General features: G+C 35.9%; 1 protein-coding gene and 1 pseudogene across 1 annotated transcript; one reads left to right on the forward strand and one right to left on the reverse strand.

Moving 5' to 3' along the window:
• Positions 1-1,378: 1,378 nt before the first annotated feature.
• Positions 1,379-13,567, forward strand: LOC131825648 (claudin domain-containing protein 1-like; annotated as a pseudogene).
• An 8,878-nt stretch (positions 13,568-22,445) lies between these two features.
• Positions 22,446-23,375, reverse strand: LOC131825936 (olfactory receptor 5K3-like). The gene has a single exon (XM_059165261.1). It carries the CDS (start codon positions 23,373-23,375, stop codon positions 22,446-22,448), a length of 930 nt encoding a protein of 309 aa, XP_059021244.1.
• Positions 23,376-26,606: the final 3,231 nt, after the last annotated feature.

Consider the following 26,606-nt stretch of genomic DNA (forward strand, 5'->3'; position numbering starts at 1 on the left):
AAAGACCAACATGGTTGGGCTCACATGGGGTCTGGAGGCTAGGTCAGGCCCTTTGTTCTTGCTCCCACTTTTAAGGACAACTAGTGAGATATTTTGAACATGGTGGTAAGGTGTGCATATTTACCTTTCAGCATGAAGAGAGAAGTGACATAATGTTCACTCAGAAAATAATGACATTATATGTGTCAAAAGAGTACAATGTACAAATAGCAACATTTTCATTTAGGATCTAAAGAGGAGTAAAAGTGCTTAACCTCCACATGGGACTTGATGGCAGCTAGGGGGAAACAAAGGGCTTATATTTTGGTGAAGTCATAAATCATTTATTGTGTGCTTAGTCTTTGCTTGTGAAAGCCAAAGAAAATGGGGGAAATAAACTACATAGATAAAATAGAAGCCCTGTCAAAACTCAGTAGGAGGGTGTATAAGCAATATGTGTACCAGAAATTTCAACATAATCCAAATGTGAGTTAAAATTAATTCTTCTTGGGGCACCTGGGTGGCTCAGTGGGTTAAAGCCTCTGCCTTCAACTCTGGTCATGATCCCAGGGTCCTCGAATTGAGCCCTGCATTGGGCTCTCTGCTCAGCAGGGAGCCTGCTTCCTCCTCTCTCTCTCTGCCTCTGCCTACTTGTGATATCTGTCTGTCAAATAAATAATAAAATCTTTTAAAAAATAAATAAATAAAATTAATTCTTCTCTTCAATTTTGTGTATTTATCTCTCACCTCATATTGTGGTCCATCTATGGGTACAAAAGTCTATATTGTTGCTTTCAATATTAGAAGTCTTCTCAATTTTAGTTATTCTCTTGAAGATATTTATTTATTTATTTAAGAAAGAGAGAGAGAGCACAGAGGAAGCATGAGAGGGAGAAGCAGACACCCCACTGAGCAAGAGCTGGATGCAGGACTCAATCCCAGGACCCTGACCTTAGCAGAAGGCAGATGCTTAACCAACTGAGCCTCTCAGGTGCCGCTCAACTTTAGTTATTTTAAATGGTGGGCCAGTGTATCTCACTATAGTCATGTGCATTTTCCCAATGATGAATTTTGTTGAACATATTTTTGTGTCTCTGTTTGATATCTACATATCTTGTTTACAGAAGTGTCTACTGAAATATTTTCTATTTCTAAATTGAGATATATTTCTTATTTTTTAGCTTTGAGATTCTTCTTATATTCTGCTTATGAGGCTCTTATCAGATACATGATTTTCAAATATTTATTCGAGGACCTTCATCTTCTTTCCCTGCCATAAGCTATCACATTTATTTCTTATGAAGCAGCAACTGTAGACCTATTGGTAGACACTTGTGTACCAGAAGTTGAGAAATATATTCAACAAAATTCAAGGCTCTTATATCTAGGCAATCCAGCAATGGATCATGGGGAGACATCTCTTCTAAGATGTTTAAAGGATAAGTTGCTGCATCTGGCCCTCTTACAACCAACCGAAAGGTAAGGCACCTTTTGGGGTCTGTGGATTTGGATCCAATGTCACCTTCATTTGGGTGTATTATACCAACCCATTTACCAAGTGTCCAGGAAAGCTATTAGTTTTAAGTGTGAATATGAACAGGAGAAGGATTTACAAAGGTGTAAACAGCTGTACAAGGTGCTCTACTCCTTGGGTCACATGATCCACCAAAACTAATGGTAGTTGAAGGCATAGTGAGAAATAAAGATGCTTTTAGGGGACTTAGGCTGGTCTCTAGGCAAATCACAGCACAGGCCCCTAGGTTTAGAGCTAAGCCATTGCTATCATTACAGACAATTACTCTCCATTTGAAAACCAGAAGGATGAGCTAGAAAGAACTAGAACTGGAAGGATGGATTTATCATTAACTGAAATGGGTAAGAGGGTGGTTTGAGGAGCAGCTTTGGCAAAGACAATCAAAGGTCCTATTTATTTACGTCTTTGTCTTCTCCACCTTCCTAGTCTTCTTGCATATCTATTCTCATTCATTTTACTGCTCCAACTTTTCTTTTCTTTCCTTGTGCCCATGAGTTAAGCCTGAGAACCACTGGCATTCATTGAGCATCAGTGAATCCTGTGTGTCACTCAAGGCCAAAGAGGTTGTTGTCCTCTGGGAACATCTCTCTATATCGCTTTTTATTTCAGAGAGTAACTACAGAAAGGGATTTTTGTTAAAGGTTTATAATTCAAACAACAAGCAGTATTGTTAGTCGTGTTGCAGAGTCATGTGATGTGGTGACCATGCATGAGTTTCATACTTAATGAGCAGTTTGTGGAGAAACTTGTTGATCTTAGAAACCATTGCAGAGGGATCCATCTGCTTCAGACCTGTGAGTACATTGATCTCAGCAGTACAGTTGAGGGAAAAAGAAAATAAATCTGCCAATTGTTGATCTCTGTTATTGACCTAGATGAGTCAGTACATTGCATCAACTTGGAATAAGATCTCTAATGATATTGCAGTGAACGCTGTTCTGTTGATAATATATTTTAAAGTTAGATACATACTTACCAAATTAGAAATATGGAGTTGAGAGAAGCAGTGAACACATTGGATGACAGACTACAGACGTCCCCAAAAGATGTTGAGGGAAATTGGAAGGGGAGGTGAACCATGAGAGACTATGGACTCTTAAAAACAATCTGAGGGTTTTGAAGAGGCGGGGGGTGGGGAGTTGGGGGAACCAGGTGGTGGGTATTGGAGAGGGCACAGATTGCATGGAGCATTGTGTGTGGTGCAAAAACAATGAATATTGTTATGCTAAAAATAAATTTAAAAAAAAATTTTTTTAAAGATATCAATAGTGGGCCATTTTTTAAAGGGAAAATTTATTTTATTTTTATATTTTATTTTATTTTATTTTAAATATTTTTAAATATTTAAATTTTAAATATTTTATTTTATTTTTAGTGTACAAAGAAATTTTACTTTCTGTTCTTGATAACAAGTAAATGCATCATGATCAGCAACACCTGAATCTTCTCTTCATATTCTTTTTTTTTTTTCCCCTAATAGAACAGTGCTCCTTGTAATAAGGTTTTTCCCTCCTCTCTTCCCTCAGTGGCATCTAGGAAAAATAGTCAGTTAAAGTTTGTGCCCATGAGTTACTAAGATCTTTCCATCTTCTCTGAGGGAAAGAGATTTATGTGATGAAACCAATAGCTTTTTAAAATTTTTTAAAATTTAACATGATTTTTCTCCTCCCCAGTCATTTCTTATTTCATTTTTTCCCCTTCCCCCCGTGAACCCCCACCCTGCCTTTCAAATTCCCTACACCAGAAAGATAATATGATAATTGTCTTTCTCTGACCGACTAATGTTCCTTAACATAACACATACTCATTTCATCCACAACGTTGCAAATGGCAAGATTTTGTGGCTTTTTTTTAATGGATGCATATTATTCCATTTTATATATACCACATCTTTATCCATTCATCTGTTGATCAACATCTAGGTTCTTTCCATAGTTTGGCTATTGTGGACATTGCTACTATAACCATTCAGCTATAAGTGCCCCTTCAGATTTAGGGTAAATAGCCAATAGTGTTATTGATGGGCCATGGGGTATCTCTATTTCCAACTTTTTCAGGAATCTTCATACTGTTTTGCAGAGTGTATCAGCTTGCATTCCCAACATCACAGTAAAAGGGTCCCCCTTTCTCTGCATCCTCTCCAGCACCTGTCATTTCCTGACTTGTTAATTTTAGCCATTCTGATTGGTGTGAGATGGTATCTCACTGTGGTTTTGATTTGTAATTCCCTGATGCTGAGAGATGTTGAGCACCGTCTCATGTATCTGTTGGCCATTTTAGATGTCTTTTTGCCAAAATGTCTGCTCATGTTTTCTGCCCATTTGATTGGATTAATCGCTCTTTAGGTATTGAGTTTGATAACTTCTTTATAGATTTTGGATACTAGCCTTTTATATGATATTTAATTTGCAAAAATCTTTTCCCATTCTCTTCATTGTCTTTTGGTTTTGTTGACTGTTTTTTTTTTTTTGGTTCTTTGCTTTGCAAAAGCTTTTGGTCTTGATGAGGTCCCAATAGTTCATTTTTTCCCCTTCTTCCCTTGCCTTTGGTGATGTTTCTAGGAAGAGGTTGCTGCAGCTGAGGTCGAAGAAGCTGCTGCCTGTGTTCTTCTCAAAGATTTTGATAGATTTCTTCCTGTCTCACATTGAGTCTTTCATCCATTTTTGAGTCTATTTTTGTGTGTAGTGTAAGGAAATAGTCCAGTTTAATTGAAAGCATGTGGCTTTCAAATTTTCTCAACACCATTAGTTGAACAGGCTGCCTTTTTTCCATTGGATATTATTCTGGCTTTGTTAAAGATTAGTTGACCATAGAGTTGAGGGTACAATTCTGGGCTCTCTATTCTGTTCCATTGATCTATGAGTTTATTTTTGTGCCAGTAGCATACTGTTTTGATGATTATAGCATTGTAATAGAGCATGAAGTCTGCATTGTGATATCATCAATGCTGGTTTTCTTTTTCAACATTCCTCTGGCTATTTTGGGGTCTTTTCTGGTTCCATACAAATTTTAAGGTTATCTGTTCCATTTCTGTGGTAAAAAAAAAAAAATGTGGTATTTTGATAGGGTTTACATTATACGTGTAGATTGCTTTAGGTACCATAGACCTTTTCACAATATTTGTCCTTGCAGTCAATGAGCATGGAATGTCCTTCCATTTCTTTGTATCTCGCTCAATTTCTTTCATGAGTAATTTATAGAACAAGAAAGGTCTCAAGTACACAACCTACCCGTACACCTGAAGGAGCTGAAGAATGAACAGCAAAGAAAGCCCAAATCCTGAAGGACCTGGAGAAAGAACAGCAAAGAAAGCCTATACTCAACAGCAAAGAAAGCCTCAACCTAAACAGAAATAATTAAGATCAGAGTAGAAATCAATGAAGTAGAAACCAAAAGAACAATAGAACAAATCAATGAAACTAGGAGCTGGTTCTTTGAAGGAATTAATAAGATTGATAACCCCCTGGCCAGACTTATCAAAAAGAAAAGAGAAAGGACCCAAATAAATAAAATCATGAATGAAAGAGGAGAGAGCACAACCAACACCAAACCAAAGAAATATAAACAATTATAAAAGCATATTATGAGCAACTATACACCAGAATATTTGACAATCTGGAAGAAATGGATGCATACATAGAGATGTATAAACTACCAAAACTGAACCAGAAAGAAACAGAAAACCTGAACAGACCCATAACCAGGAAGGAGATGGAAGCAGTCAACAAAAATCTCCCAACAAATAAGAGACCGGGAGCAGATGGTTTCCCAAGGGAATTCTACCAAAGATTTAAAGAAGAATTAATAGCTACTATCCTGACTCTGTTCCAAACAATAGAAATGGAAGAGAAATTTCCAAACTCATTTTATGAGGCCAGCACTACCTTGATCCCAAAACCAGACAAAGACCCCACCAAAAAGGAGAATTACAGACCAATATCCATGAGGATCACAGATGCTCACCAAAATTCTAGTCAATAGGATCCAGCAGTACATTAAAAGGATTATTCACCACTACCAAGTGGGATTTACTCCAGGGCTGCAAGGTTGGTTCAGTATCTGCAAATCAATGTGATACAATATATTAATAAAAGAAAGAGCAAGAACCATATGATCCTCTCAATAGATGCTGAAAAAGGATTTGACAAAGTACAGCATCCTTTCCTGATCAAAACTCTTCAAAGTGTAGGGATAGAGGGTACATACCTCATATCATCAAAGCCATCTATGAAAAACCCACTGCAAATATCATTCTCAGTGGAGAAAAACAGAGTTTTTCCAATAAGGTCAGGAACATGGCAGCAATGTCCATTATCACCACTGTTATTCAGCATAGTACTAGAAGTCCTCACCTCAGCAATCAGACAACAAAAAGAAATAAAAGGCAACCAAATCAGTAAAGAAGAAGTTATATTCTCACTCTTTGCAGATGATGTGATACTTCATGTGGAAAACCCAAAAGACTCCACTCCAAAACAGCTAGAACTCATACAGGAATTCAGTAAAGTGTCAGGATATAAAATAAATGCACAGAAATCAGTGGCATTTCTATACACCAACAGCAAGATAGAAGAAAGAGAAATTAAGGAGTCAATCCCATTTACAATTGTTATAGGGTACCTTGGAATAAACCTAACCAAAGAGGCAAAGAATCTGTACTCAAATATTAAATTTAGATAAATAATAAATTTCTATATTTGAGATAAACATTTCCGTTCCTGAGTTCAGATAGGGATATCTGAAAAAAGTTGATTACACGCTCTATATGTGTCAAAGTTCAGGACTATGAAAAATGTTAATCCAGTCTTTTGTAGTAGTAACAAAAGTATAGGTATCATAATAATGAAAATATTTATTAGGAGCATTCTGTTCTTTGATGGTCCGACTACCTAGGAAATAATGTCTTCATATTTGGACCTGATATTCAGGCCATAGAGACTTTCTGGAGCTTATGCGTAGAATGACAATGTCATGAGAAGAAGCATTGAATAAAGATGGCAAATAGAGTTGACCCTTGAAAAATGTAAGGGTTAGGAGCACTGTCTCTTTCACTTAGTCAATATTCCACATGTAGCTTTTAACTTCCCCAAAGCATAACTACGAACAGCCCACTGTTGATCAGAAGCCTTATCAATAACATAAAATGGTCAATTGAGACACATTTTGTATATTATGAAATTATATGCTGTATTCTTACATAAAGTAAGTTAGAGAGAAAAGAATGTTACTATGAAAATCATAAGGAATAGAATATACATTTACAGTACTGTTCTATTAAAAATCTGCATATATGTCAGCCTGTACACTTAAACCATGTTATTCAAGGTATTCAATTTTGTATTGCAAGTATATAAGAAGAAGTTTATTATTGACAGAGTTTGAAGGGAAACTGGAGAAAAGACTTGTGTAGTTCCAAAAAAGTTAAATGAGGCCTAGAAAATCAAATTTGGTTTAGAGTTGATATTAAGACATTTCTAATAATTAAAATAATGTAAAAATGGGAGGGGTTGGTTTGTAAAGTCATCAGCTATCTTCCCATGTTCTTGAGGAAATTATGGTAATTAAAGTTGCCACTTATTGAGTGCTGAAATCCTCTGCTTTATGCTCTATGTATATTCTTTCAACAGAATTTTTATAATCACCATTCATTAACTTCTTATTCCTGCCTTGAGATCCTATAAGGATATAGATTTATTTGCAAGTGGAGCCAGAAGGTTTTACTTCAAATGCTGGATATACCACTTACTGTGTTACCTTGTACAAGTTATTTGTATCTCTTGCCTCAGTGCCCTCATTTATAAAATATATAAATCCTTCATAGAGCTTCAGGGAGGATTAATACACAAAGCATGTGCAGAACAGTCCTGACACAGTGAGCCTCAGTAATTATTAACTGTTAGTGTGCTTTTACTTTTATCGGGTAGCATCTTTTTGAACAAAGTGCTTTAAAAAAGAATCCCCAATATTAAAGTATTCCTTTCTCACTTTTTTAAAAAAATGATTTTAAATTTATTTTATTAATTTGCACCTTCTCTCTTTTCTTTTGGATTAGTTTGGCCAATGGTTTATCAATCTTATTGATTCTTTCAAAAAAAACAGTTTCTAATTTCATTGATGCGTTCTACTGTATCTCTAGTTTCTATCTCTGCTCTAATCTTGATTATTTCCCTTCTTTTGTGTGGAGCTGGCTTAATTTGTTGTTGATTCCCCAGTTCTTTAAGGTGTAGAGACAGTTGGTGTATTCTGGGTTTTTCTATTTTTCTGAGGGAGGCTTGGATGGCTATGTATTTCCCCCTTAGGACCACCTTTGCTGTATCCCATAGGTTTTGGACCAAAGTGTCTTCATTCTCATTAGTTTCCATAAATTGTTTAAGTTCTTCTTTGATCTCCTGGTTGCTCCAAGTATTCTTAAGCAAGGTGGTCTTTAGTTTCCAGGTGTTTGAGTTCTTTACAAACTTTTCCTTTTGGTTGAGCTCCAGCTTCAAAGCATTGTGATCTGAGAATATGCAAGAAATAATCTCAATCTTTTGGTATAGGTTGAGACCTGATTTGTGATGCAGTATGTGGTCTGTTCTGGAGAAGGTTCCATGTGCACTCAAGAAGAATGGGTATTCTGCTGTTTTGGGGTGGAATGTTCCATATATCTATGAGGTTCATCTGGTCCAATGTGTCATTCAATGTTCTTGTTTCTTTATTGATTTTCTGCTTGTATGATATATCTATTACCGAGAGTGACATGTTAAGATCTCCTACTATTAATGTATTCATATCAATATGACTCTTCATTTTGATTAACAGTTTTCTTATGTAATTGATGCTCCCATATTGGGGGCATAAATATTTACAATTGTTAGATCTTCTTGGTGGACATCCCTTTAAGAATTATGTAGTGTCCTTCTGTATCTCTGACTACAGTCTTTAGGTTAAAACCCAATTTATCTGATATGAGAATTGCTACCCCAAAAAGGGAGCTATCACAACTAACACCAAGGAAATAGAAACAATCATCAGAAATTATTATCAACAGTTTAATGCCAGTAAGTTAAGCAACCTAGATGAAATTGATGCCTTCCTAGAAAACTATAACTTCCAAAATTGAACCAGGAAGAAATTGACAACCCAAATAGACCAATATCTAGTAATGAGATTGAAGCAATGATCAAAAACCTCCCAAAAAACAAGAGCCTGGGACCTGATGGATTCCGGGGGGAATTCTACCAAACTTTCAAAGAAGAAATAACATCTATTCTGCTGAAGCTGTTTAAAAAATTGAAGCAGAAGGAGAACTTCCAGACTCTTATTATGAAGCCAGCATTACCTTGATCCCCAAACCAGGCAAAGACCCCACCAAAAAGGAGAATTTCAGACCAATATCCCTGATGAAGATGGATGCTAAGATTCCCAGCAAGATCCTAGCAATTTGGATCCAACAGCACATTAAAAAGATTATCCACCATGACCAGGTGGATTTCATCCTTGGGTTGCAAGGGTGGTTCAACATTTGCAAATCAATCAATGTGACAGAACAAATCTATAATAGAAGAGAAAAGAACAACATGGTCCTCTCAACTGATGCAGAAAAAGCATTTGACAAAATCCAGCATCTGTTCCTGATTAAAATGCTTCAAAGTATAGGGATAGAGGGAACATTCCTGAGCTTCATAAAATCTATCCATGAAAAACCCACAGCAAATATCATTCTCAATGGGAAAAAAGCTTGCGGCCTTCCTGTTGAGATCAGGAACAAGACAAGGATGCCCACTTTCAACACTCTTGTTCAACATAGTATTAGAAGTCCTAGCAACAGCAATCAGACAACAAAGAGAATAAAAGGTATCCAAATTGGCAATGAAACTCATGAAAGAAATTGAAGACACATATCTTGAAAGAAGTTGCTGTGGCTGATATCAAAGAGATTACTGCCTATGTTCTCCTCTAGGATTCTGATGGATTCCTGTCTCACGTTGAGGTGTTTTATCCATTTTGAGTTTATCTTTGTGTACGGTGTAAGAGAATGGTCGAGTTTCATTCTTCTACATATAGCTGTCCAGTTTCTCCAGCACCATTTATTGAAGAGACTGTCTTTTTTCCACTGTATATCTTTTCCTGTTTTGTTGAAGATTAATTGACCATAGAGTTGAGGGTCCATATCTGGGCTCTCTACTCTGTTCCACTGGTCTATGTGTCTGTTTTTATGCCAGTACCATGCTGTCTTGGTGATCACAGCTTTGTAATAAAGCTTGAAATCAGGTAACGTGATGCCCCCAGTTTTATTTTTGTTTTTCAGCGTTTCCTTAGCGATTCAGGGTCTCTTCTGATTCCATACAAATTTTTGGATTATTTGCTCCAGCTCTTTGAAGAATACTGGTGGAATTTTGATCGGAATGGCATTAAAAGTATAGATTGCTCTAGGCAGTATAGACATTTTAACAATGTTTATTCTTCCTATCCAAGAGCATGGAATGGTCTTCCATCTTTTTGTGTCTTCTTCAATTTCTTTCATGAGTGTTCTGTAGTTCCTTGAGTACAGATCATTTACCTCTTTGGTTAGGTTTATTCCCAGATATCTTATGGTTCTTGGTGCTATAGTAAATGGAATCGATTCTCTAATTTCCCTTTCTGTATTTTCATTGTTAGGGTATTAGAAAGCCACTGATTTCTGCACATTGACTTTGTATCCTGCCACATTGCTGAATTGCTGTATGAGTTCTAGTAGTTTGGGGGTGGAGTCTTTTGGGTTTTCCATATAAAGAATCATGTCATCTGTCTCCAAAGGCAAAGGAAACAAAAGCGAAACTAAACTTTTGGGACTTCATCAAAATCAAAAGCTTCTGCACAGTAAAGGAAACCGTAAAAAAAACAAAAAGGCAACCCACGGAATGGGAGAAGATATTTGCAAATGACAGGACCTATAATGAACTCCTCAAACTCAACACACACAAAACAGGCAATCATATCAAAAAATGGGCAGAAGATATGAACAGACACTTTTCCAATCAAGACATACAAATGGCTATCAGACACATGAAAAAATGTTCATCATCACTAGCCCTCGGGGAGATTCAAATTAAAACCACATTGAGATATCACCTTATACCAGTTAGAATGGCCAAAATTAACAAGACAGGAAACAACATGTGTTGGAGGGGATGTGGAGAAAGGGGAACCCTCTTCCACAGTTGGTGGGAATGCAAGTTGGTGCAGCCTCTTTGGAGAACAGTGTGGAGATTCCTCAAGAAATTAAAAATAGAACTTCCCTATGACTCTGCAATTGCACTCCTGGGTATTTACCCCAAAGATACAGATGTAGTGAGAAGCAGGGCCATCTGTACCCCAATGTTTATAGCAGCAATGGCCACGGTTGCCAAACTATGGAAAGAACCATGATGCCCTTCAATGGACGAATGGATAAGGAAAATGTGGTCCATATACACTTATGGAGTATTATGCCTCCATCAGAAAGGATGAATACCCAACTTTTGTAGCAACATGGACGGGACTGGAAGAGATTATGCTGAGTGAAATAAGTCAAGCAGAGAGAGTTAATTATCATATGGTTTCATTTATTTGTGGAGCATAAGAAATAACACAGAGGACATGTGGAGATGGAGAGGAGAAGGGAGTTGAGGGAAATTGGAGGGGGAGATAAACCATGAGAGACTGTGGACTCTGAAAAACAATCTGAGGGATTTGAGGGGGTGGGGGTGGGAGGTTGGGGGACCCTGGTGGTGGGTATTATGGAGTGCACGTATTGCATGGAGCGCTGGGTGTGGTGCATAAACAATGAATTCTGTTATACTGAAAAGAAATTAAATTAAAGAAAAAAACAACTTAAGATCAGTAGCTGAAAAAAATATTTTAGAGAGAAAGAGAGAAGAAGGGAGAGCATGAGCAGGTTGAGGGACAGAGGGAAAAAGAGAGAGAATCTTGAGCAGACTCTCCGCTAAGCATAGAACCCAGCACAGGGCTCTTCTCAGGACCCTGAGATCATCACCTGGGCAGAAACCAAGAGTGAGGTGCTCAACCAACTGCACCATCAAAGGGCCCTTCCTTTCTCACTTCTTGAGAAAAGATCTAATTAGCCCATGAAACTGTCATTGTGAAAAAACTGTCTGAAATCATGGTAACATCTTTCTTTTCTCTTTTTCAAAATCAGATCTTTGGCATTTCCAGTTCCTTTCACCATTTTTAATCTAGATTTGATGTGCTTTAGGGCTGTGACTGGACTTTGTGCTTGCATTTGCCAGAGTTGGTATCCCACCATTGCCACAGGCATTCTCCATCTTATTGCAGGTGAGTCTTGTCATTATACAAACCTTTTATCTTCTTCCTGTTTCCATAGAGACAAAGAGTCATAATTCTTAAACAATCACATATTGATGCCCTGCTCTGTCACTTGAAAAGCTCTTACTATGCTCTTACCTAGTTATGTTTTGTTTTCCTCCAACATCTGTTTACACTGGGCTCAGTAAGATGTTATGATGCTGGAACTGAACTACTCCACCAGAAGCTAAAGCTGTCTGAGAAGGTGTCTGGGGAATTTGAATGGTTCTTCTGCCTGGCTTGCGTCTCAGCTCCCTTACAGTTCATGGCTTCTGCTCTTTTCATCTGGGTTGCTCATACCAACAGGAAAGAGTAAACCTTAATGAAAGCATTTCATGTGGAATGGGTGGGAAGCTGCCTGCTTTGCAACTGCCATTTTTGTTATTTCTCAATATTAATATTTCCCTTTGTCTCCCCCCCATTGTTTTTAATTTAATTTTTTTTCTTTGTGGATATTCTATTTTATCCTGAAAATCCATTCTATTTATTCACAGACATTTGTTTCTTAATACCACTAAAATGTATGTGGATTATTCCAAATAAGTCCATCTTTTAAACAAACTAATTTGGGTTTAGAGTCCAGACAGCAAAAAATGGGTAGACACTTGCCACACATTTGTGAAAGAAAACTGATAGTGGGAAATTGATCCAAAAACGTCTACTGAAGTCTGTTAGACTTTTCAGTGAATAACTATCTGTTGAACTAGAAATTCTTTAGTGTCTCTGAGAAACCTCTTATTGTTGTCAGAACCTATGGTCACTTTGCCATTGTAGATAGTCAGCCAACCAGAGCATTAATGCTCTTTTCAAAGACTTAAGCAATATAAAATAAGGAGATTATCTAAGATCCTTTTCCCCAAATATGTGCATACAGCTTTATTCAAGGTGAAGTATGGCAGCTGTTTAACCAAACTGTGTCTGTCTACAATAATGGAAGTGAAAAATACAGTGTTTACTTGAAATTTTAACTTTGTAAACTGTAAGAATTCCAATTCAGCCAAAGAAGAGGATTAACCTTATTTTACTTCACTTTTTCTGTTTTTTGTTTTTTTGTTTCTTAGCTTTCCTTAACATCAGTAGGATTTTCAGTACAACCAAACCATTTTGGATTTTTGCTCCCTGCCTCCTCACACATCAGGCTCATTAAGAGTACTTTCTTTCCAAAACTACTTTGGGGTCACAGAGTAAAATTTTCCAACTCCTATCTTATTTATTCTAGCTCAGTACCATTAAGAAGTTTCCTCCATAATGACCCTCTGGAGCTTGGAAAACCTACCAAAAGACCTAAAGTTTTGGGTTCTCATTGATTTACAACTAAGATTTTTATTTCTTGTGGTGAAATGACATGCCTTCCTTGTCTAAATTCCTTCCTGGTGTGTATCAACATTATTTAATATCTTTTAATTCAGTTATTTTTTAATAAAATGTCTATAAACATTGAATTTTTAAAATTCTTATTTATTTATTCCACTACTGTAGACTTGACAGATTTTTAAAAAATGAAATTTAGTAATTTATTATAATATCCTAATCTGTCTTTTTTAAAATAAAATAAAAAAATAAGAAGAAACTCAATAGTATATCGCATCTGAGTTGATTTAAATCTCAATATTTTAGGATAAAGAAGTACAGGATTCTGAACGAGTGTCTCTGTGGTTCTTCAGAAAATGCCTTGTTTCTGGAGTCTCTGTTTTATCTACCAAAAAATATGGGAACCCCTTGCCCCATTAGAAAATAAGAGCCGGGGCACCTGGGTGGCTCAGTGGCTTAAAGCCTCTGCCTTCCGCTCAGGTCATGATCCCAGGGTCCTGGGATTGAGCCCTGATCAGCAGGGAGCCTGCTTCCTCCTCTCTTTCTGCTTGCCTCTCTGCCTACCTGTGATCTCTGTCTGTCAAATAAATAAATAAAATCTTAAAAAAAAAAAAAAGAAAGAAAAGAAGAGCCTCTTTATCCATTATGTTTCAGAGTTTTAAAAACATGTTTTCAGGGGAGTTTTATGACCCTGTGTGTCCTATTTAAAGTGGCTAGTTTTTTAAAAAGTCATATAAAGGCTATGGATGTTTGTGTTCTATAGCACAGAAATAGTCAAGTCTGCTTCTGACTTACAGCAGAGCCAGTACTACTCTGCAGCTGATTATTGCCTATGCAGTTGCTGCTTACTCACTTTTCTGCCTCTTCCTCACTCTTCAAGTATCATGCCTTTCATTACCTTCCATGGAAGGCAGAAAATCTAAACAAAGATGCAAAGCACTTGGGCATGGGGTTTTAAAGTTACTAACATGGAATTTTTGTATTAGGAAGTTATTTATTTAGGACAATGTCCCTATCCCTTGTAACCCGCAAACTGTCTGTGAATGTCAGTCCAACATCAGCCTTTAATATGCACTGTGGAAAGTCAGGCATATTGGACCTCGTGAGTTACAGCCTTACTGGTAGCAACCTGAAGCATGGAATGCTGGCACTATAAATCCTCATGTTTAATATATGTTGTGGTTGGTATTTCATATCACATATCACAATAGCTGAAGTCATCCTCTCTTGCAAAGATTTTATTTGTTACAACACATGGGGTGGGTTGTTTCGTTTGGTGTGAAAATTAGTTTTCCAGCTGTCTCTTGCTTCTAATTAGGTAGAACCATATGAATTTGCTGATATTTGACTATTTTTTATTAAAACTAATAGTAGAAAATCAGTTTCAAATCAAATTTTGTAATTTTCTTTTCACCTAATCTTTGATAGCAACCCCCAAAGTTAAAACATAATTTTCAGATTTTTCTAAGTATGAATTTTATGGTAATTTGAGAAACATGTTTGAACATCTTAATTTAATGATTCCTTATCTCATTAAATAATGTGAATAAATATTTTTATATCCTTTCAGAAGAGATTCATTTCTTTTTTTTTTAATTTTTTATTATGTTCAGTTAGCCAGCATGTAGTACATCATAAGTTATTGTCGTAGTGTTCAATGATTCATTAGTCAAGTATAGCAACCGCCAATGTGTCCCTCAAAGAAAGTAACTTTATTGGCAAAAGATGATTAGGAGAAGATTGGTGGAACCATTGGTGAAACATCCTGCTGGTTTGCCTGGAAAAATGCAAGAGCAAATGGGAGGAGTTTGCTTCTATTTAGAAAGACTCTCAAACATTATCCTCACAAACCATACTTCAAAGGGGCCCAAATTTAATTGCTTATGAATGTAGAACAACTTATTCCCCAAGTCACTTGAGAGAGAGGAAGAGAGTGCTTGTTCTATTGCTAGGAGTTAATGGGACCTAACAGCTGGTTGTGGTCAAAGAAAGATAGAAGAGGACCTATGATAAAACCATGGTCATCCCAAGGGACTGTGTGCATACTGCATCCTCTAAGAGCAACACTGGAGTCTTTACACTGCAGAGAAATGGACTTCACACACACACACACACACACACACACACACACACACAAAATATCTACCCAATTCCTAAAAAAATAAACAAAGATATAACAAGATCCAAGAATGAATGAATATCCAGAGTTCTACAGTGTATATTATCTTAAATGTCAAGTTCTCAACAGCAACAAAAAAGTCATGAGATACTGAAAAATTAGCGGAGAACATAAACTGCCTATAAGGGTACTAATATATTGCATTTAACAGGAAAAAAAAAAAACTTAATATGGGAATGCAAGTTGGTGCAGCTACTTTGGAGAACAGTGTGGAGATTCCTTAAGATATTAAAAATAGAGCTTCCCTATGACCGAGAAATTGCATAGTGGGTATTTACAAAGATACAGATGTAGTGAAAAGAGGGGCCATCTGTACCCCAATGTTTATAGCAGCAATGGCCACGGTCACCAAATTGTCAAAAGAACCAAGATGCCCTTCAATGGACGAATGGATAAGGAAGATGTGGTCCATATACACTATGGAGTATTATGCCTCCATCAGAAAGGACGAATACCCAACTTTTGTATCAACAGAAAGGACGAATACCCAACTTTTGTATCAACATGGATGGGACTGGAAGAGATTATGCTGAGTGAAATAAGTCAAGCAGAAAGAGTCAATTTTCATATGGTTTTACTTATTTGTAGAGCATAACAAATAACATGGAGGACATGGGGAGATGGAGAAGAGAGGGAGTTGAGGGAAATTGGAAGGGGAGGTGAACCATGAGAGACTATGGACTCTGAAAAACAATCTGAGGGTTTTGAAGGGGCAGGGGGTGGGACATTGGGTGAGCCAGGTGGTGGGTATTATGGAGGGCACGTATTGCATGGGGCACTGGAGGCAGTACAAAAACAATGAATTCTGTTTTGCTGAAAAGAAATTTTAAAAAATAAAATAAATAATCATGATAAATGTGTTCATAGAACTAAAGGAAACCAGGATTAAATTAAATAAGGAAGGTATGAATGCAATGTTATGTGAAATAGACTATGAAGGAAGAGAAAGTATAAAGAAACGTGGAAATTCTGTAATTGAAAAGTACAACTAAAATTTAAAAAATATCACAGAAGCTCAACTGTAGATTTAAACTGATAGCCGGAAGATTGGTGAATTTGAAGTTATATCAACAGAGAGTATGCAATCCAAAGGATGAAGGAGAAAGAGAATGAGAAGAAATGCACAGACCCACAGAGAAATAAAGCCAGCAGTAAGTGCATCAGCATGGGCTTCTGGGAGTTCCAGAAAAACACATTTCTAATAAAAGACTTATATAAGAAAATCCAAGTTGTTTGTTGTTTGTTGATAAACAATGAACAAAAAGCAAAGAATCGAATAAAAATTGGACAAAAGTCCTGAACAAGCATTTTACCAAAGAAGAAATACAGATGGTAAATAAGCATATGAAAATATGCTCCACATTATTTGCCATAGGGAATTATGAATTAAAACTATAAAGGGCATAACATAAAAGAAATCTGAAATTAAAAAAATAGATAAAAGATACCAGTTGTTGGCAAGAATATGGAATGATAGGAACACACACACATACCCAACTCTGCCAGCTGACAGGACCCAGAGCAGTGACATTGCAGAAACAATTAGCATACCTATGTCTCAGAATTTGGTTCTTAATACCATTTTCCAATGAAAGGAATTGAGTCTACTTGAAGAAATAGCTGATGTGGTGACTAGGGTAGGAAATAAATATGCAGGATGAGCCTGGAACATCTTGTAATGCCAGAAAATAGAAAAAAGAAGAGAAAAATAATAAATAAATAAATAAATAAATAAAAAGAAAGAAAGAGAGGGAAGGAGGAAGAGAGAGGGAGGGAGAAAGAGAGAGAGAAGAAGAGAGGGAGGGAGGGAGAGAGGGAGGGAGGGAGGGAGGGAGGGAAGAGGAAAAAATCAAAGCTAAAGAACAAACACAAAACTTCCCCTGCATACACAGTGATGGATGTATGCCAAAGGGACACAGGAACCCATGGAAAGAGCTCCCTGTGGCCAAAGCTAGAATGATTTGAGCACCAGAATTAATGGAGTAGTATTTAATTTTATCGAAGTATAAAATAAATATCCATGATTCTATACTGATGTAAATAGAGGATTGAATGTATAAATAAGTGAGGTGAATAGACACATCTTCCATGCAGAAGAATTCCAGATTATATAGATACTTTGCCCCATGGAGGTGATCCATTTCTCTCTTCTCTGTAAGTGTGGGCTGTGGATAGTGTCTTCTTCCTTACCCAACACAGTAAGAGAAGGTGGAGAGAGAGCAGTTCCACCATGGAGAAACCTGGCAAACTCTACCTCAACCAGGTAGTCAAGTTCAACATCAAAAGAGTTACAAGTGATGAGGACAGTATTTGCCACCAGTAGGATGTAAAGAAAATGGTGATTTACCTCTGTGGCTTTTCTCCTAAAAAGCTATCCCCCGCCCCCCGCCAGTCTAATCATGAGAAAAACGTCAGAAGAATCCCAGTTCAGGGACATTCTACAAAATGCCTGATTAGTGCTTCTCAAAACTTATCATGGACATCAAAAACAAGGATTGTCTGAAAAACTATCACAGACACCTGATTACTAAATGGTCATGATGACTACATATAAAGTGACATGCTGAATGGGATTCTCAATGCAAGGACACTAGATTAAACTATGGAAATCTGCATCAAGTATGAACTTCACTTCATCACAATGTATCAATATTGGCTCATTAATTTTAGCAAAAGTACCATACTAATGTAGGATATTAATGACATAGGAAAGTGGGTATGTCATATATGGGAATTCTCTATATTATATTACTTTCTATAAATCAATATTGTTTGAAAAACTTTTAAAAATGAATGAGAATCTTTGAGGTAAAGTTTTTGTTTCTCAGAATGAATCCAGAGAACACTTGGGGGAAAACAATCACCAGTTTTCTTCTTCCAATGAAAATAATTGATTCAAAAAATTAAAGTCATGAGATGCTAAAACTGTTGATGAAAAATTACTAGGGAACAAGAAATTCATATGAGCTCAATGTATCACCCTAAAGATTAGATTTTATTAGCAAGGAAATAGTTATCTTTATCCTATTGCTGAGGGTGCCACCTAACTGAAGTAACCGGTGAACAGCATCAGTTAACAAGAAAAGCTGATGTGATAGGCCTCATGATGGGAGAAGAAAACAGTATACCCGTGATTGCTGAATTATTTAATTTAATCTAATCATGAGGATACATCACAAAAATAGAGATGGTGGGATACTTTAAATGATGTCTGACACAAATATTTAAAAATTTTTAAATGTCATGAAAGGAAAAAAAAAGGCAAGAAGTTTGTTCTACATTACAGGAGATTAAAGAATGATAATAAAGCAAATAATGGCCTTTAATTGAATTCTTGATGAAAAAATAAATCGCTAGGAAGGATAATTTTGGGAAAATTGGGAATAATTTCAATATGAACATCATATTAGATGATGCTAAATTTCTTAAGGATAATAATGATATGATGCGGTGCCTGGATGGCTTAGTCAGTTAAGGTCTGCTTTCAGCTCAGGTCATGATCCTGGAGTCCTGGAATCAGACTCCAAGCACCTAGGGTTCCTGCTTCGCCCCCTCCCACTTGTGTTCCCTCTTTCTCTCTCTCTCTCCCTCTCAAATAAATGAACAAAATCCTTAAAAAAATGATAGGACAATGTAGGAAATCTCTTTGTTATTTTGAGATGTACGTTTGAGAATTAATGGATAAATTGTCATAATCTTATATTTATATGTATAGACATAAATATGTATATTAAATACATGTATATACACATTTGCAGATGTATTATTGGGCAAAAGTGGTACAAGTTTAACAATTAATCATCTTGATTTAGAAAAATTCATGTACATTCTCTCAACTTTTCTGTAGGTTTGAAATTTTTCAAAAAAAATCTGGAGGAAAATGTCACTGATTCACATTTTTCTGGATCCTCTGCCCTATTTCTCTATCCACTTAACAGCTTAGTTTCTTGTAATTTTTCCTCTCTTGCTACTTTCACTTCTCTATGTTGTGTATAACATGACTTAGTGGTTAAGAACATGGATTTTGTAAAAGGCAATTTGATCTCTAAATTGATCCCTGAGCTTGCCTTAATATTTCTGTGGACAAATTTTGAAACCTCTTTGTTCTCCATTGTCCTGTGGGGTTGTAGAAAATTAAAATATAGAAATAAAAGTAAAAAATGTGACAGATATGTTGAGTAGTTAAATGGATACTGATGAAAAGTTATTTTCAAGTTAAAAGGGTGTCTGTGAATTAATTTGAAATAAAGCAAAAATGACAGATGAGGCAAGAGACATGAATGTGTCTATTAATATTTATTCAATTGTAATAAAAGCATTTTTTAACAAGTTTAATGGTAAGAAGATCTACTGGACTTTGAAATGAGAAGGGATAGTTAATTCCAGAGGCCCCGGGTCTGCTTCTCTGTGATTCCCTCAGTTATGCCCTCATTTGTGTGTTGACTTCATGTCCAGGCTGGTTTCTATTTTGATAGCAAATGGTTCTGGACTGTGCCAGATTTCATATCCACACAGCATGACATTCAGAGGAAGAAAGACTACCTTTTCTTGTAGATCTCTTTTAAAATAAAGGAAACATATAACCCAGAAACTTTCACAAAATTACCTCTGTTGACGCACTGGGCCCAAGTAAGCCACCAACTCTTCCCTTAACAGACCTCTAGGCTTCAGTGTTGGTAAGGGTTGGAAGCAGGTGGCACAGAAATACATAAACAGAATTTGTGGTACCCCTTGAAAAGGGAAAGGGACCAAAGAATGTGAATCTGATAACCAAAAGTATCTTCTAAAACAGAGAGTGGATACAAAGAAACAGCATTCATTGAACTCAGGTATCTGGATTCCTTTAATGCTTTTTAAAAATGTATTTAAGACCCTGTAGAGCTTTGTGTTTGTGAGTTACAGCTAAAAGTATTTACAATATTAGAAATTAAAACCAAGAAATTAAAAATATTCACTGACTTATTTAAAAATAAAAATAACAGACATGTCATATATTAAATTAAATGATTATATTAAAATATATTAACAGAAATGGCTAATGAATGGCCAAATGCGTCAGGTATCTTTTTGAGTATTAGTGATAGAAAATCAGTCATAACTAGGTTGGTACTCACAGGAAGAAGACAGGCCTTCATTTTATTATTGGGTAGTCACAGTTTGCTATTTTTTCTTTAAAATGTTGCTTATATCTGTGCCCTCCTCCCCTTTCATCCTCCAGTGTCAGCTCTCATCATCTAATATATGAATTCTGGCAGTTAGCCTCATTGTTTCTAGCCTCCTTCCCAATCAATTGCCAGATTAGTTTTCTTGAAAAATAGAGTCATATTACCTGGTTCTAGGAAGAATTCAGTATCAGACGCCTCTGAGATAAATTCAGATTCCTTAGGTTGGCATTTAAGATTCTCAGTAACCTGATTCCCTTCCATCCTTACTTCCCATATTCCACAACACCTGTTAAGGATAGTTTTGTCAGCTCTGTGACTCTGTCCATGGTTCACCTCCTTCTTCCCAGTTCCCACTGTCACACTTATTTCCATAAATATTGACTGTGGTCATACTCGTTCCTTTTTTCCTCCAAACATTATTTTCTACAAATCACTTTTAAAGCACATCTTACTTCTGATCCTGCATACGGACGAAATATCCCATGTAACAAGGCTCCCCATTTCCTAAAGTTCCAAGCAACACTGATACAAATTTGAGCTCAGTCTGAATCACCTGGTTGAACTTGAGCAAGTCACTCAATGTTTCAAAGTATGAGGATTTTTATTGAGAAAATTCATGAAAAATTATATCTAACAAGTTGATAGGTAATAGGTAATATCTATTTAAGGTGTAGCTATGTGCCTAGCAGAAAATACGTTTTCAGTAAATTACTTCTTCATTTATATTTGTAAATGAAAGTGATCAATAAATATTTATGTTTAGATATTTAGAATTTTTACTATTTTGTGCCTCATTTATGCTTACAGCATCTCCAACTTTTTCTTAATGCTATTAATGTATCAGTAGTTTACATTGGAATAAGTACCTACATTATGTACAATGTATTCAAAATTGCACTTCATTTTTGATGGACACCTAATCAAACTATATAAAAATATGCAAATCTATAAGGATTTCTGGATGAATACCATCTATTTCATCTAGAGATTGATAAATCACAAGTATACAGACACACTACTTCAGAAAAGATGAGAGTAAAATTGATGAACACTAAAGATCAAAGTAGTCTCTTTTAATTATAAATCTTTAGTAGTATTCTTTTCTTGTCTTTAATAATTTTAATTGTGGCTAATGATGTATAACAAAATTTCTCCTTTTAAGGGTGAAAATATTCTTTTTTTTTTAAAGATTTTATTTATTTATCTGACAGAGAGAGAGAGATCACAAGTAGGCAGAGAGGCAGGCAGAGAGAGAGAAGGAAGCAGGCCCCCTGATGAGTAGAGAACATGACGTGGGGCCCGATCCCAGGACCCTGAGATTATGACCCAGGCCAAAGGCAGAGGCTTAACTGACAGCCACCCAGGTGCCACAAGGATGAAAATATTCTTTTTCAGAACAGATATTCCATGTGAATTAATATTCAAATATACTCTCATGAAAAAGACTCAAAGAAAATTGGGAATCAAATACATACAGTGTACATCTGACAGATGTTGTAGTTTAAGAAGGGATAAATTCTTGAGAACATAGAATGTACCAGACTTTGTAAGATTATGCTTTGGAATTCCAGAAATTTGTCAACAATATTAAATGGAGGTGATCTTTACATATACTCACTTGTATCCCTAATATTTGTTGTATTTGTTGAAAATTATAACTTATCACTCTTTGAAGGAATTAGTTAATAGTTTAGCTAATCTTTTTGTGACCTCAAGAATAATTATTTAATTCATTCTTAAAGGGAGCTAGTAGCTAAGATTTTGGAATACAGTGTAGCAGAATCTCTCCTTGCAGAACTTATTTATTTGACTCCTATACTTACTTGTATTAGTAATTGAATATTTTATGAACAAAGTGGTACTTTTTTACTTTCTCAATATTCCATGATTTTGAAAATCATTTTTTTCAAATTTAAATTAATTTTCCACAGGGGATGATTCTTCCTTTAAAATTTTATAAAATTTTCTTTATAACCTTTTTCATAGCATTTATTACTTCCTTATTTCTTAGACTATAAATAAAAGGGTTTAATAAAGGGATCACTAGAGTATAAAAAACAGCACCAGGTATATCTTCATCCTCTTCTTTAACTGAATGTGGTCGAATGTACACAAAGAGAAGAGAACCATAGAATATTGAGACAGAGAGAAAGTGGGATGCACAAGTAGATAAGGCTTTGCCTCTTCCCTCTTTGGATTTCATTTTGAAAATCATGAAAAGGATGCAGAGATAGGAGATTAGGACTATGATAACAGAGAAGACTAAAACTGCACCTGCAAAGATAAATAGCATCAATTCATTGATGTAAGGGTCAACACAGGAAAGTCTGTATAATGGAAAAACATCACAAAAAAAGTGATTAATTTGATTTGACCCACAGAAAGTTAACCTAAATAGAAACCCTACCTGAATCACGGGATGCAGGTTTCCAGCTATGTAGGCCCCTGTGGTCATCTGAATGCACACTTTCTTTGACATCATGGTGTGGTACTGCAGTGGGCTGCATATGGCCACATAGCGATCATAGGCCATTGCTGCCAGGAGAAAACAGTCTGTAGTTTCAGCAAGGCAGAGAAAATAAAATTGTGCCATGCATTCATAGAGGGAAATTGTTTTGTCCTTTGAAAAGAAGTTCTCTAACATTTTGGGGGTAATGGCACAGGAGCAACAGGAATCCATCAGAGCCAGGTTGCCCAGAAAGATGTACATTGGTGTGTGAAGATGATGCTCCATAAAAATCAATGCCACCAGGCCCAGATTCCCCACCATAGTGATCACACAGATAGTGAGAAACACCACAAACAGGAGGCTCTTCAACTTTGGGTGATCTGTAAATCCTATGAGGATAAATTCGGTGGTCAAGGAGTAGTTATTTTCAGTCATATCCACCTTCTCTGTTGAGATAGGAATTCTGGAGATGTAAGATTCTAATTTAGAATGTGTATAACTTTATTTCCAAATTTTTCTTTTTATAGCAAAGAGAGAAGCTTCTCCAAACTTCCCTTACTATCTCTGGATACAGGCACACAAACCTCTAGGGGATAGTCATTCCCCTAACATGTCATTTTATAACCTCAATTCTGAAAATCAACATTCCCATGAATATTTTTGTAATTGCAAGAAGAATGCTTACGATGGAAAATATTTGTCTTCATGAATTCATGTATGAATAGTGTAAAAATCTTGCATACTCATATTTGGTTCATTGATGACAAAGAATTTCAGTTTCAATTTTTGTATTAAGGATCCTTAAAATAAATTTACCATCAATTTTCATGTATACACATTTTTGTAATTGAGCACAAAGATTCCATATACTCTCCTGGTGGAGTGAATGCCTGAAAATAACATTCAACAAGTATTAAATTTGTATCTTAGGAATTGTATGAAGATCACAAAAGTTTAAGAATAAGACTTTCATCCTTTAAGAAAATTACTTTTGTTCTCCAAGGAAGTAAATGTCTGTATATTTTCACCTCAGATCCATTTCTATAAAAACTGATTTTATCCACCCCATCATTCCTGTCTATTTTCCCAGATATCTCAGTCCTCTTCTTCTTTATGTAGAGCAAAGTTTACATACAATGTTACTTAAGAAAGTTTTAACTAAATGCACCAGACCACACTGATTTTTACTTCCTGCATTCTCAAGCATACCCTATATACGCACAACAATCTAGAATTGTTTCTGAATTAAACTGCATTCTTAACTGTATGTTTTGAAGATATACCTTATAATCCAGGAAAAGTCACCATAAACTTAGTTTAAATAGTTAAACAAACTAAGTTAAAATAGCCTTCAATTGTGAGAAGAGCTAGAAAGGTGAGAAGTTGAAAGCGGAGAACAATGTATATAGGCTAACTAATTCAGATTAATCAATACTTATGGATGCTAATAGTAAAGGTAAAGATAAATTTGAATACTTCCTTTACCTGAGTGCTCTGAGAAGAGTCTTACAATATCAGGTTTTTTTTTTTTTAAATGGTGGTATATCTTGTAGAATTTCAAGATATTAACTATAGTCTCAAAAACATTTGGGATTAAAAGAATGAAAATCTAGGAGACTAAGAAGTCAGTGTCAATAATTATGTTTCTTATAATGCAAAACTAAACTTTTCCATCAAATGCTTATGGGACTTCCCTATGATGATGTCAGTATATTTCTATGGGGAGATTCAGCTCCCAAAACATATTAACTCTGTGACATAAATTAAAGATGACCTGTGAGACAATGAGGTTAAAGTAAATGATCTTTGCTAAAGTCACTAAGTCATTTGATGATCACCTTGCTGATTCTTATGTAACTGACATCATGTTTAGAATGGTGTTCATTATCCTGTGCATAAAATGTAAAATAAGCCAAAGAGAGTCTTGGGTTAGTTTGGACAGTTATTGGAGAGATTAATATGGTTTATAAAGATGATTAGCATTTAGAGAGGAAAAAAAATGTGTGGGGTGTTTAGCTAGGCTCAACAACTCCTTCACATCAGTCCTTCACTCTGCATTGAATTGGTTCCATGTATTGTCACCAATCATGTCATGCACCTTTTTGAGAAACTATCAACAAATTGAGTTAGATCTTCAATACCTGCTGCACTAACTGCTAACATTTCCATTCTGTTCAACTTTTATCAAGTACTTTCTGTATGTAGAGTATTGGAAAAGATAATGGGGACTGTGGCACAGGATGTGAAAATGGTGGAGATAAGTTCTTAGTTTTTATATATGGCTCCTACAAGAAGCTCATCATCTAGTGGGGAGAAGGAAAGGCACTTTCATTGGTAACTAGTGTGCAATTTGGGCTGTAATACTAAAAAAAGTGTAAACATGTTATATAAAAATATACTGAGGGAAGGGAATGGTGACCAGGAGGAAGAAAGAAAGGTTTTCAAGTGGAAGTATAATTCCAAGTATAATCCTGACTTTATAGGATTATCAGGATAATAATTGGAGAAGAACGAGGCAAACCAATAGGTTGAGGGAGCCATGTATAAAAGCCTGGACTCGGAAAACAGTCAGATCTAATTTTAAAAAGGGACAGTAAACTGGAGTGGCTGAAGCTTACTCATACATAATACAAGGAGACCCAACAGGTAATATAAAAAGAAAAGAAAAATAGATTGGAAATTGTCCTATTTGATTCCTTATCATTTATTTTCTCTGCTCTGCCAGTTTACTAAAACCTTCTTCAAGGACACAACCAACTTTAAATGCCACCTCCAAAGAATATCTAATTATTTTCCTAACCAACTGTAGTGTTTGGTACTATTAAAGTCTTCTCTGGTTTCTTACGGTAACGCTCTCTGCCTCTGTCCTTGATTGCTGCATCTCAGTGTTTTACACTAGGACATGTTTCCCTCTTTGCCCTGAATGATGCTCCTTTCTGACTGTATCCTTGACCTCCCTCTTCTTTCATTCTAGACTTTTCCCCATATTAGCTCATCTGCTCTTTTGTTTTCAACTACCTTTCATCTGCTGATGGCTTCGGTAGAGGAGATATTTCAAACCATTTTGGTGTACATTGATACTAATAAGATCATTGGTAGTATGTCCTAAATATATATACTCTTACCTACAAATTAGATAGGTGTACCACTATACTAAAATATTATGCATTATAAAACATGAAAAGAGAAATTCAAAAAGAATTAGACTAAAGAAATGGGATTAAAATTTTTAATTTTATGTATTAATAATATTAAAACATTGTTTACTCTCCACTACCACTACTATTAATTAATCATCTTGGTCAGAAAAAATGTGATATATGGCTTATTATCTAAATCGTAGCTTAACACTGTGATACAGCAATTCAAGCACTTGTTTGAATTTATTTCCAAACATCTTAAAATCCTACAAAGTTGAAAAGATACTATACACAGATAGACCTACTCAAATGGGAGAAGAATACAAATTTTGAGTGGGTCTCAGAACAAGAAAGAACTCTTCAGCAGGTCCATACTGACTCAGCAGCCAATAGTATTAGAAATATCTGAGACACAGCAATAATATGGATGTTCTGGGGGGAAAGCATTTGCTGTGATACACTCCTCCCTTTCCTAGGGCCTTGGGGATATCCCTCAGGAGCATATGATCTGGTCTAATCTTGTGAT

Source organism: Mustela lutreola, chromosome 2, assembly GCF_030435805.1.
Source record: "Mustela lutreola isolate mMusLut2 chromosome 2, mMusLut2.pri, whole genome shotgun sequence".
In the NCBI taxonomy this organism is placed as follows: Eukaryota; Metazoa; Chordata; class Mammalia; order Carnivora; family Mustelidae; genus Mustela; species Mustela lutreola.